The sequence below is a fragment of the Vollenhovia emeryi genome, unplaced genomic scaffold (assembly GCF_000949405.1).
Source record: "Vollenhovia emeryi isolate VEMERY1.0 unplaced genomic scaffold, V.emery_V1.0 DF939169.1, whole genome shotgun sequence".
Taxonomy (NCBI): Eukaryota; Metazoa; Arthropoda; class Insecta; order Hymenoptera; family Formicidae; genus Vollenhovia; species Vollenhovia emeryi.
Genome location: NW_011967197.1, coordinates 1,079,263 through 1,092,491, shown reverse-complemented (window position 1 = coordinate 1,092,491; position 13,229 = coordinate 1,079,263). Strand labels below are relative to the sequence as shown.

The following is a 13,229-nucleotide window of genomic DNA, read 5'->3' as shown; positions in this document are numbered from 1 at the left end:
ATGAGGAAGCAATAACTCAATCTAACTATATATTAGTATATGTTATAAGAAATAATTTGAGATATATTTATGTAGAGTTCTTTCCAATATAAATATTACTTCTTAAAACACGATACCTGTGGACTTTTTGAGGCAATTGCCATTCGCGATTTTTTACAGATAGAAAGACGACTCACCATTATTAATCGCAGCCAAAGCGACGGCGCCGAGCAACCATGCGACGACGCTGACGGCGGACATCTTCGTTTCCCTCGTCGCGGTTTCCTCCTCACATAATACGCGCCTTCCGTGCGTTAGAACGAGCTGAAACAACGAAGACGCATTACGTTAAACCGCGCGTGTGCGCGATGTCACAAGATATTACAAGTTCGGTCGCGCGTTTATCTTACAAAGGCGACGCTTTCGTAAACGCCCGGCTAAGTGCTGCATGCCGGCGCTGCCGTTGGTGGAGCACCAGCGAGGAAAGCCGAGGAAACGATTGTGTTAGTGTCGCAATTTGTTACGCGTAATCTCGCGCACTCCCCATGCATCCCGTTACCGACAACAGCGGATGCCAAGCGACAATAATTACTCGATCAGGTGTGCGTCTACAAAAATATTACGACAACGAACAACCGCGCAACAAATTGCAATTAGCTTTCAATTTTGTATAATTTATACAGCGGTTTTAAATACGGGCCCTCATACTTTGAATTTATGTAGGCTGCATTGCCTATTATGTAATATTTAATATCTAGGAGATACAACCCTCTTCAAGTAACCGGCGAATAAAATGTTTTCTCTCCGATAAGATACATTAGACATTTTGTGCCCCTAGTATAAAAACAGATATTCATTTATTAATTGCTACACCGCACTACTGGTTAGACTTATTGTAACATGAGTTTTAATATATTGTCATGCAAATTTTTTTATTGCAAGAAAATTCGTTTCGGAGAAAACATAACTGGAGGTACGTGAGTTTGCAATTAACAAATCACAAATTTTCATTCGCGACACACTGTAGCGCAGGTTGAAAAACTAGATGCAAAACAATTTGCAGGAACAGTTCTATTTATTCGTACCGAGATCAATACCGAGATTGTTTTAATGTGACCGATGCAATTCGGAACAAGCTATATTCGTAGAAACAAAGATCGAATACAGCTCTGCAACGAATGTAATTATCCACAGTGCACTACGCAACTGACACAAGATACGAGGAGATTTTCTCAGATTTTCCGTACACTATCGTACTCTGTGATCTCTTTCAATAACGTCGAGTCAATGTTCTTCGAAATGCAATTTTCTGCAAAATACAAATTTGAAATTTACATGCGACAGTACTTTAGAATTGCCCAGTTTTCCATTTCTTTAAATGTCTGCAATCGCGCTTTTTTTTTAATTTAAAAAGGAATTTTGCTGAAGAAAAACTTGCATTATAAATATCGGGGTAAAGTATCATTTTTACATTTATGGAAAAATCCACCCCGAATGGCTCTAGAGTCCTTGTGTGAGGAAAAGCGTGGGAAATCTGGAAAACACCCTGTATGGTTGCACACGATCTACTAGAAATTTTATTCGAGAATTTCCCGGAACATGCGGATGATTTTCTCGAGCGTCCGCGCTCTCTGCTCCGCGAGATGGTCCCGGGAAGCTGCTCATTCGTCACGTCAAGATAGCGTCGTCCTCGGACGGATCCGCGGAAGGCGCGACGTCCTCCTATCCTTATAACCGGTATAACCGTTAGCGAAATAGCTCGCCGTGTCTCCCTCGAGTCGCTTTCAGCCGTGACATACTCCATTTATACAAATCACGCGCTGTATCTTGGTGTCAAAACGTAATCGCCGCCCCGTTTTCTTCCTCCCGTTTATTTTCGCAAATATTTCATGTAATCTACTGAAAACGCTACAACCTGAGTCTCGAGCTAGCTTCATCAGGAAAGCTCGTTATTTACGGTGCAACTAAATTGCAGTGTCACAAAATTTGCAGATGTATTACTTGGTCAATTTAAAGTGGACTGTTCTTTAGCGAAAACGAACTTTCCGACATATTTATATCGTCTTTATTTTTAACGGTAATTTTTACGATAATACATAAAAATTTAGGTATAATAAAGTTAAAAATTACAATGAAGATGACCAAGTGAAAGTCGAAACGTACGTTATTTATCTTCACCAAACTTAGATTTAAGTAAATGCGTTATCATACCAATATAAGAGTCAGATTAGGGAAACATAATAATTTTTAACTTTATTATACCTAAATTTTTATGTATTATTTAAAAAATTACCGCTCATAATATTATTGGCCTTTTATCCTTGATATTTTCTTGATAAATTAGTATCTTAAACAATATCACTTGTAATTTGTAGAGCACACAAAATTAAAATTATTCGATAAAAGTTTCACGTTAAAAGTCTATCTGTGCCTCTTATCTACCGTTTGAGCGGATATAAACCTAGAGTGCAAAATAAATGCCCCTTCTTTCTTTTTCTGTTTAACCAGAGCAGTGAAAGCGAAATAGGCAACTATCGCTCTATCCGCACCGACCGCTGCTCTCGCAGCTTCCACACGAACCCTTCAGACACACGTTTCCTGCTGGTTCTCCGCTCCTTTCATCCCGGTCCGCTTTACTTTATGCACCGGTTGTGCGCGCGCGGACTTTATATCGTCATACACCGTGTGTGCTTCGAAAACCTGAAATTCCGCTTTGCTATGGTTTCGCAAGACGCCACAAGCCATACGTTTCGCGGAAAATTCGGTGTGCTTCCACGCCGCGCGCATAACTAATATGAATAATACAAAATGAATTTTTCGCGGTGACTCCAGTTCGTAACAAAGCTACGATATCACGTCGCACATTCATATATATTATTTTCGTAATCCTACGCGATGGACTCGTGCATATTCTTTGTGCAATGAGGACGTAAAAACATATTATATAGAAATTTATCGGAAAATGTTATCAAGAAGAGCCGTCGCGTTAAATGCGTTAATCAATATACGTATTTTAAAAAGTTACTCTTTTTCTTCTTTCATAATGTATTCATATACGTATAAAACGTTCCATCACTAGAAAATTTTCGCGACTATATAGAAACAGAATAGACAACGCACACTGAAAGCAGAGTGCGCCGCGTATTTCAATGAATAGCTAAAGAAACGTGGATTATCAACATTCTTCAAGGCTACGGCAGGAAACAACAGCGGGGGAAGGCAACAACTGTTGCTTCGTTTGAGCGAAACGCGCGCGCGCAAAACTCATAAAATATGAAATTGCATCCGGTACATATTTCAAGATAAAAGACTAACGCACCTTCACGAATGCACGCGATGCACCTGTACGGCCAAACAAGTAAGCCGAAACACCGTGGGGTTTTCGTTTATGCGCAGTTATATGATAAGATCTTTTTATTCGTATCGCGTCTGTAGTGTCCGCGCTGCAGAAAGCGGGGCTCCCTGAGCCAGAGATAAGGATAATAGCGTTTTAAAGAAAAATTTCCAGCCGATAATTCACAGAAACCTTAGAGGAGAACGTTAATTACGACATGGCAAATTGTACGTTTTCAGGATGACGTAAAATTTTTAAGGGAAATTAAAAAGTATTGACATTCAAAGGTAGAACGGCGCCCTCTTGCAAAACAGAGTCTCTCGCATCGGTAATAAATGGTATCTCGGCATTCTCTTATTAGCGGACAATTAATTATAAAAGAGTACAAATTGTTCGAATCACTGAGTGGAATAGCGATGTAGGTCATTGAAAATAAATATTCTTTTGATATGTACATTATCTTTCGTGCGCCAGTTAATTAATATTTTAAATGCCTTCCAACTCTGTTTATTCGCAACGAGATACGTTTAATCTCTCGAAAACACGGGCCGGCCGCCGATCATCGCCGCTGCGCCACACGACACACAACGATGGTATTGAACAATAGGATTATGCGTATTGGAAGCGCGTGACTTTGCAAGTTACACCGTGGTAGTAATTTCAACTTCATAATTTCAAACAAAAAGTAAAATCACCCCCTCTCGTTCCGTTTCCAAATCAGCCACCAGTGTCTGCGTTTTTAATCTGCCGATCGATTAAAAATACGCGATAAGTAACGATGCGAGCGATGCGAGTGCATCGCGGAGGCCTTATTTTCCAAATGGGCTCTTCGGAACGGGACGATCCAGCTTCGCTTTCGCGAGACGGTCCCTCTGACGTTTATTTACCCGGCTCAAACACATTTTTCATTCACCGCGCGCGAGAAACATTATTGGCCGCCACGTAATCGGGCATCCAGCACGACCATTAACATCATTACCGGTGTGAGCAATAAACGACGGCGGGAGGATCGCTATCGTTCGGCCGCACGAGATGTCGATCGATCATTCGTGAACGCCAGCGAGGCCAAACGGAGGCGCAGGTGATTACCGATCTCGCGACAAGCCAACGGGCAGCGGGTAATAACTCAATGTAAATGCGCCTAAGTGCTATTAATAAGACCCGAAGGGAAGCACGGCTGAGTGTCGTAAATGTATGATTGAATAACATAGCGCGCGCGCGCACGAGATACGCGAATGTGTTATGCGAAAGCGTATTTTGTGGGGATTATCTGGCGTGCGCTGATGGACTCGAGTGTGGAGTAAAATGTACGCGATCGTAACGGCAAGATCTGGCGGCGTAGAAGAACCAGCCGTCCTCGCGTACGGGCGTAGATCGCGAAAGTAGAAACGCTCGTTACGGGCATTTCAGTTCGGATCCTCCGCTCCCGCTGCCCGGGTAATGCCGTAGCGTAATTTCGGCAACGGGGCGAACGGGGCGAACGGAGCTCGCCGCTGAAACGAAATGGCCGGGTGTTTATTCATGCAAAGCCAACATACTCCGAAACAACTCACCGCATCTCTGTGCTACGTAAATGAGGTGCTCGAATACGTCCGGGCACCTCGTTGTTTGCTATCTTACGAGCGTCTGCGGATGCTTATAAAATGGAGATAATTAACGCAGCGTCTAGAGATAACGGGCGCACCAATTTGCGGTTATCTCGGCCCTTTTGTCTTACAACGTCGCGCCGCACCTTTCTAGGCACCAAAAACGCATTAAGATAGCGCTACGCGATAGGAGACTCACGCAACTTCTCACATAACTTGGCGGGACGCAGAACGCGATTTCCGCAACCGTAAATTACCACGTACGACGTAACACCGTCGGAATTGTCAGCCAGAAAATCTCCCGCATTTTTCAACAATCATTGAAATGCACGCACCAATCGTTTTTTAATTTCCGTGCGCTTTATGCGCGCTGAAATACGCAAGGGAGGACGCAATACTCTTGTCGCTGCCGTTAATCGCACATTGCATTCGAACTCATTAATCTTGGATTACAGTTTCGCGATTTTAACTCGATCTGTATGTTTGTGCAGAAAATAATTGTGCATTTTTCGTAAGGGGTTTATACTTGCGGCGCAACTCGCAGATATTACGTATTACGGTCCTTCGTTTCGCGCGAATAAATCGAAATTACTTACTTCAACTTAATGGAATTATGACCGCGCGTTCGATCGATGTAATTAGCTGCGACCAATATTTGATGAGTCTAAGGTACATATTCCGCGCGAGCTGACAACTAAATATCACATTGGAGCTTTCCATGCTGCAATGCGATGAAAAACAAAGGAAAGCTCAACAATATATTGAGTATCATGTAGTGTGGCATATTTAGTGGATCAACCGATGCATTATTACATTATTATAATTGGCAACTAATTAAACTAAACAAGTAGTACTACATAATACGGGATAATATAGAGTATTAATACTCTAATTATAGTAGATAAATATCACGTGAATCAATCTTTACGGAAATTATGTGTTCAGTTTAGAAAAATGGGCGTCAATAAATTATTTCAAAGTCTCACGTTTCATTCAATCTCGTCTTTATGAATGTCAACGTTTCGAACGACGATACGTGTCATTTTGAAACGAAAGCTCCAACGTCATAAATGTGCGACGTGATATTAAACATTGTGCACGTATATCCGAATAATTGGCTGTCTACGGAGTCGCGAATCATGGTTTCGCTCACCTATCGCCAGTCGCCGAGAATCGTCCTACTTGGACATCGTCGGAGGCGCGTCGAGTGCGAGACGCCCCGGTACTCGCGCCCGGTCCCTCTGCTTGACCAAACGACGATCTTCAATTCCTCACGCAACTGCACTATCCGTCACTCGCGAGGCCGCATTCGCAATCGGAGCGCCGGCGTTAAAACGGTCACGATCACTAGCCGAGCGAGCGACAGCGCGACCCGAGAAGAAGCTCGTTCATGACGGCGTGAACGAAGCTCAGGAAGCTCGGGAAGCTCGGGAAGCTCTCGGGAAGCTCCGGCAGCTCCTGACGCGTCACACAAAACTGTCACACGGATGTTACGAACACAACACGCGAGCTGGCAGCAATCACGTCCTCCCACGTCTCTCCCTTTCACCTGGCCGCCGCCACCGCCGTTGCTCTCGTTCCCGTTGCCCTCTCGGCAGCTAATTAATGCCGAATATGAGACGCGCGCGCGCGCGCGCGATAATGGGAATCCCGCGGGCGAGTTTTAATTAAAACTCGGGCCCCCTGGCTCGGGTCGCTCGCATAGCGTACTTGACCTTCCTCGCGGCAGGCGAGGTAATTGAATCCTCGTCGGTAGCGAGACGGTAGCGGCGATTACGCATACGCGCGTGGATCAAGCGCACTGGCATGTTCGCCGTTATACCCGCCGCGACATGGACACCCCGTTGATCCACGAGTGCGTTTCTATCGCGATGGATCCCGCGGTGCCAGCTGATCCTCCGGCAAAGCCCTCTGTCAGCCGGTCTGACCACACCGCGAGCCGCTATCACTGTGAGCCTGGCGGTACAGTCCGCCGCGCGACTACTACCTGCCTCCTTCGTTACGAACCGTCACTACTTGTGGCGTCTCACCACTGCGATCCTGTTTACTGTTCTCCCTGTCCGCAGTAGACCGCACACTCTCCTTCCTGACAATTCCGAAGCGCTCGTCGATATCTCTCGTATCTCCCGCGACACTTGACCCGCGACCGATCGGTCGAATCGACCTCTCGAATATGTCACTATTCACCCTCGGCAGCCGCCAGCGCGTCCCGGCGGCTGACACTCGCGCGAGCTTGGCGCCAATACTCGAGCGAGTCGCGTTTAATTGCGCGCGCGCGCGCGTTATCAATTATCATCGACGGGTAGTAATTGGCCGAGACAAGTGCGAGCGCGATTCACTCATAGCCGCGCGCGACTCGTCCCGCTGTTCACTGTCGAATCGCGCGAGGCTGCCCGCACGCACAAGTGCGCGCGCGTACGTGCGTTCGTACGTCGTGTACGTGTGTGCGCGTGTGTGGGTGCGCGCGCGCCTGTGGGACCCAGGTCCAACCCTGGCGCGATGCGATGGAGAACTGACGTCCTGACGGGCTGCAGCGCCCCGACGACGGGCGTCCGGTGAACCATCCGCCGTGAAGCGAGCGGCGGGAGATCCGCCACCCATTCAACCCCTCCTCTCGTATCCGGCACCCTTGTCCCCGCGGCCCCCACCCACACGGTGCTCCGCTTTCGCCCGTGCGCCACCTTGTCGTCGAGAGGGCACCGTCGTACGCGCCGCCGCGCCAAATTACGCCAAATTTTTTTAAATACCGTCCGTGCGATCGAAAACGAATTTTTCGCAATTGCGCTGGCTGCGCCGGAGAAAAGAATTCGCCGGCAATTCGGGGGGATACGTTGCCAAAAGCGCGCGTTGCACAATGGTCGTCGCGGTTCCAACGTTTAGGACTCGATGTATTACCAGCGCTTTCGCATTCTATCGCTCGGTATTGAAATGTAATTGGAGTATATAAAAGTACATTATTAAATTGTATGAATTACATTAAATTATCGAGGTTATTTTAAATAGATGGAATAAGCAAATTTATCTGTGTTAAATTTAATTATACTAAGGACTTTTTTTCCGCGCAGAAACATTTGAAAATATGATGAACAGAAATGAAGGTAAAGTACATACGCGGAGTATGTACTCGAAATACCGTCATAATTAAATTTAAAAAGTAACCCGGCACAACTCTCGCAGGCAATCGATCGATGCCACAAATACTTGGGTAGAAACAGGAGGCACGGAATTCAATCTTTTTTCATTATTTCTGTTTAGACATCTCTCGTGATACTTGATATATATTTAATGCATTTCCTTCACGTGTAGGAAAGATCCAGAGCAATCTAAAAATTCTCGCGGAGCTCTACGTAAATTGTACGTTACAATTCTTATATTAATTTATATATAATATGTTATATGACGTGCTGGCCGCTCAAAAGTGGCGAATAAGCAATCTAGAGGCACGAGAGGAATAGGTTCGCGTAATTTCTTAATCAATATGGCCTAAATCATTCTTATGACAGAATAAGGCTCGCGTTCCGCGAGCTGCGTGTTTTCCGAGACTTGCATGCATTTGCGAACGTCACGTGATTCGCGGAGGCCACGTAATAGACGGCTTTACATCATTCCGAATTGGATGCGGTACGGACGCTAAAATCCCGACTTTCAATCCGCGGAAGCATCGCTCTGTTCCCCGACCATTGCGAGATGTCTTTTATTTTAGATATACGCTCAGAAAGAAACGTATCAACGTACAGCGATCCTCGTCAATGAAGCATCGACGATTCGTACACCACTACGTTTTTCATACGATACCCCGTCACCGTAACGTGATATTCAGGTCACCGTAACGTAAAATAACTCCTACGAAGGTCCATTCAGACCAAACGATCTTTAGTATTTTACAAAAGCAAAGAAAAGGGAAATTTGCATATTATACGCAATTTCTAACGCGGTTTTAATTTTACGTCATCGAACGCACACGAATAAAGGCGACTCGGCGTTTGCCAGTCGCTTTGCAGTCTTTACGCTCTAAGCTGTATTATTAATTAAAGGAATTAACTTCGCCATATATGGCACGACCCTTGCTGGAGGAAAGGAAGGTCGAACGCTTATATCATAGTCTAATTTCCAATTAAGGCGTTATTAATACCGGCGCCAGTAAGCGTTATACCCCGTGGATTATATTACAATTTACATTTCGCATGTGAAAGACTGTTATCACGTCTGAATTTCTCGTTTTAATTATAACATACAATCAATATAGACAAAATTTCATCGCGTCAATAAATGACATGCGGCAAATGCCAGCATCTAAATTAAGAGAATACCGCGTGTTTCAATATAAAAGAAATCGATAGTTTTAGAATTACAAAAATGACTCATTGTATGACTTGTAAAAAATTAAGTTAATTTCAAATAGTAATTTTAATTAAGTGCAATTTAATTCAATTAGAAAACTAATTACAAAGCATAATCAAACATTTTTTAACTGGCAAATCGACTTCTCGCCAAAGAACTTAATTTCGAATTTATGAATGTTCTTTAATATATTATTAGAAAATAAAAAATCGTTTTCCCTACGTACCGACATTTTCAACGGGTTGAATAATTGACGTGTGTTATTCGATAAGTACTGTACTGGTAAATTTCAACATATTAAATTCAACATGACATGAATATCAACTCAGATGTTTCAGTAAATATTATATACTCAATGTTTGTAAAATAACAATGCATAAAAAACGTATATAATAGCGTGAAAAAATAATTACGCGATATGCATGTGAGAGAACGAGCTTCAATTAAAATTTAATGTACACTTTCGAGAGTTGTTCAAAGCAAATAACAATTACATGATTAAACTAATACGTTTTTTCTTGTTTCGACGCGAAATTGCTCGTCTGAGAGTACCGAATTTTCAGTTGTTAAAGATGTCACGCTAGAAATTAATCAGCGTACAGTCAATGACATAAGAAAATATCAGGAGTAAATTCAGGAGTAAGGGATTCCGTGTTACATAGCACGTCTGTATGGCACAACGGTAGAACTGATAAAATATATAAATAATAAAATATCTTTCAAAACAAATGATAGTAGTTGACGTAACGTTAGAATGGTTGGATCACCTATGGCTTTAAAATTGAAATTGAGAATTACGAAACATTGTAGACCTCTGTACGTATGCTATTTTCACCGATTTGTATCACGGATAAGGCGCGCGGGCACGGATGTTTCGCATCGCAACCTTCGGGATCGTAGAAAGGTGCGAGGGACAGAGGCAGGTAGGTGGGTCGTTTCACACAGCAGCGCCTCGCTTAATTACTAGTTACTAGTAACAGGAGTTAGAAGCGTTTAGCTCACAGTTCACGCCATCCAACAAAAGCTTATAATGTTACGAACTATTCCCATTGCTACCCTAGATTCAACAACGAGGCTTCACCCGGTACCCGGATTCATATTACTTCGAAATCATATCAAATACGGAAACGAGTCCGCGAGTTCACGAACTGCAGTTGGCTCGGTTTACAATATAATTAATCTCGTGACTGGCCGATATGAGTTCAGCGAGCTAAATATAATATCGGTGTCTGTAACATATTATCCATATAATGTGAAAGAAAGCACACATTTTACAGCGCAAAGTGCAACGTTACCGAAGCCTCGGATCCTAGCGATCCAATTCTCTCGTTGAACTTGATGTAAAAGTTAAGATCGCGCGACGCGCGAATTCAACTCGACAAACGTGGCTTTTCAAAGATCCGTTTTGTTTCTTCAAACAATGCAGTTGATTAATTGCGATTTATTGCATACTGCTGCGCAACTTTACTCGCTAGTGCGGTCATTTTCAGGTTGTAACCATAAATCTCGCATTTCTTGAATCACCGATGGAAAATTCATCGACAATAAATCGGGGTTTCGACAACGTGATTCAACGATACCGAAAACAAACGCCCGGGCGCAAATCATAGCTACGTTGTTAAAAATCCTTCGTCCGTAGTTTCGGGAGATCGATTTACCAAACACCGTTTGGAAGAACTTTACAGCTTTGACATTTGCCCGACGAGTGAAACTAATCAAACATTTCATCCGATATACTGCAGAGCAGTCACACTATCCATAACCATTTTGTTCGACTCAAACCGGCTCGATTAAATACGAAACTGACTACACGTGCGATTATTCTCGCAAAGAAAAATATCGCAACGGATATAAGCGTATATCAACGATGGATTTGACAAGGCGTGCATGTTTCTCTACATCTAATAATAATCTAAAAGATACAACAAGTTTAAGGGGGGGGGGGGATAAAATCACACAGCAGCGAGGAAATTCCTCGCATTCCGCGTCAGCTTCAGGGTCGAAAAAGTAGCTTATGTAAGCAAGGGTGGCAATTTGGGCAGCGGACATCCCTTGTCGCCTTTGGCGAGGCTTCCGGGCCGAGCATCCCGTCCCGCTGAACACAGCGTTCTCGGTCGGCTGTATCTACACGCGTGCTAGTTACATTGGGCTTTGCTCTGTCGATGCGTGCATGTAGATCGAAGGGAATGGCGATACTACGTACACTAGGATGGTTAGACCTGGTCGGCGTCCGTTGGCCGTAGCCCATACACACGCAGATTGGATCGGACATTGCACGCCGTGCAGCTCAGCTTCTGAACAGGGAAACTGCGTTCGCCGCAGCTATACCTAACCAATAGGATACGGACTAACGCAACCGCGCGTACATTTAGGTTATCGAGTTGTAATGTTCAATAGGAGAAAGGCAATCTGGACACCGCTGTCCTGACGAGATGCCGTTCTCAAATCTGTGTCAATTTCGGCAAGTGTAACTTCGTGCGATCGTACCGCGCGCGCGATTTCCAGTTTCGACGAAATGCGACGGATGTTTAACGTCGGGTCATCCGCCGTCGTCTAGCGCGTGATAATAGCAACAGACGGAAACGCGCGGTGACGTTTGCGCCAACTTTACAGCGAGTTCGCGTTTAAGTTCGAACGAAGCTCGTAGCTTCGCTCGCGGTCGACCGTCAATTTCGTTTCCGAGAGACAACTCGCTTGGAGCTGGATGTCGAAACGAATTCCGAAGGCGAAGACGCCTAGTCCGTCGTACGCGTCCGTTCGTCCGCGAAATCGATTTCTTCGCACTGTCGTAAATGGTTAATGGCTCCGCGTAATTTAATTGCGACTCGGCACGAAGCCGAGGGATGAAGCGCGGCGCCGTGTTCTCGGAACAATCCGGTATTTCGTTCGTTAATCCACTGCACGTTGTACGCACGCTTGTGCCACGGGCGGCGAATGAAGGCAGAGGCGCGCCGCACACGGTGCCAAGAAGTGCAGACTTGCCATTTCCGCGAGCGCTCCTCCGGCCCGCGGTAGCGTAACCGACGTACGACCCTTTAACGGGTAACAAGACCGCCAACAGCGGCTTCATTTGCATTTATTTCCAGCAGACTTTACGCCGACCGCGATGCGAAAGGAACCGGGCGGTCGCGCGTAATTTCCAACAAATATACACCCTCGAGAATCGCTCCTAGTGAAATCCGATCCAATCAAAATGACAAATATAAGCTGTCACGCTTGTCCACGTAGAAATACCGCGTCCGTGGAGTTGTAAAAGTTAATTTTTTTCGTAACTGTATCAACCGTCCGCCCCCTTCGTTTTATCAAGATGAAAATGCATTTAAAAAATTAGTCAAAAAATCATTTCTCAGTTTTTATAATCAAATTAAATAAGACTAGTAGCAGTGATATAAAAACTGGAAAAACTGCTGTTTCGAGAACAGAACGAAACATTTAAAAACATACTGTGCAAATTGTTTTTCTCTTCCAACATGGTTTCTGTCCATTCAAAAAATTTTTTAGTATACACATATATGCACCATAGAAATATTCTATTGCTGTGGTATACCAGTAATTCTCACTTCAAATTACGAGATATTTTTTTTTAATTGATTGTGAAGCTGTATGTTTTTTTTTTGTTTTAATTTGGTGTAAATTTTCGAGGCCGAGCATGCGAAAAAAATTGCAAGTGAACCAATAAAAAAAAGAAATATCTGCAACGTGGAAAATCGGTGAAAAAAACATATCGGCGAACCTTTCGCGAGCAAAAGGAATATGTAGATGCGAGATATACGTGTCTTGTCGATACGTTTTATCGCTCCTCGTTCTACCCCGTGAGAAATAGCTCCGTAAGATTCTCGGTAATTGCGCGCAATTCTTCCGTTCTGCTGTTCGGCTTCATCGTACATTCTAATGAAGGCATCAACCTTCGGCGAGAACAAACGGTTTCGCATCCTTTTCAAACGGCGGCGGCGCCTCAACCCACCGTTCGTCGACCTGAATTCACCAGC

The 13,229-nt window shown here is 44.3% G+C and overlaps 1 protein-coding gene across 3 annotated transcripts in view; it reads right to left on the bottom strand.

Moving 5' to 3' along the window:
- The window catches only part of LOC105564046 (lachesin-like), a 302,292-nt gene that overhangs the window by 257,374 nt on the left and 31,689 nt on the right, over window positions 1–13,229 (bottom strand). For 2 of the 3 annotated variants that reach the window (XM_012016136.1, XM_012016138.1), the window contains exons 1-2: window positions 6,053–7,352; window positions 177–303 (exon numbers count right to left, since the gene is read on the bottom strand). In XM_012016136.1, the coding sequence (XP_011871526.1) occupies window positions 177–240 (64 nt within the window). In that variant the 5' untranslated portion in view covers window positions 241–303; window positions 6,053–7,352. Of the gene's footprint in view, window positions 1–176; window positions 304–6,052; window positions 7,353–13,229 lie in introns of those variants that run through there. The other variant, XM_012016137.1, reaches the window with a different exon arrangement.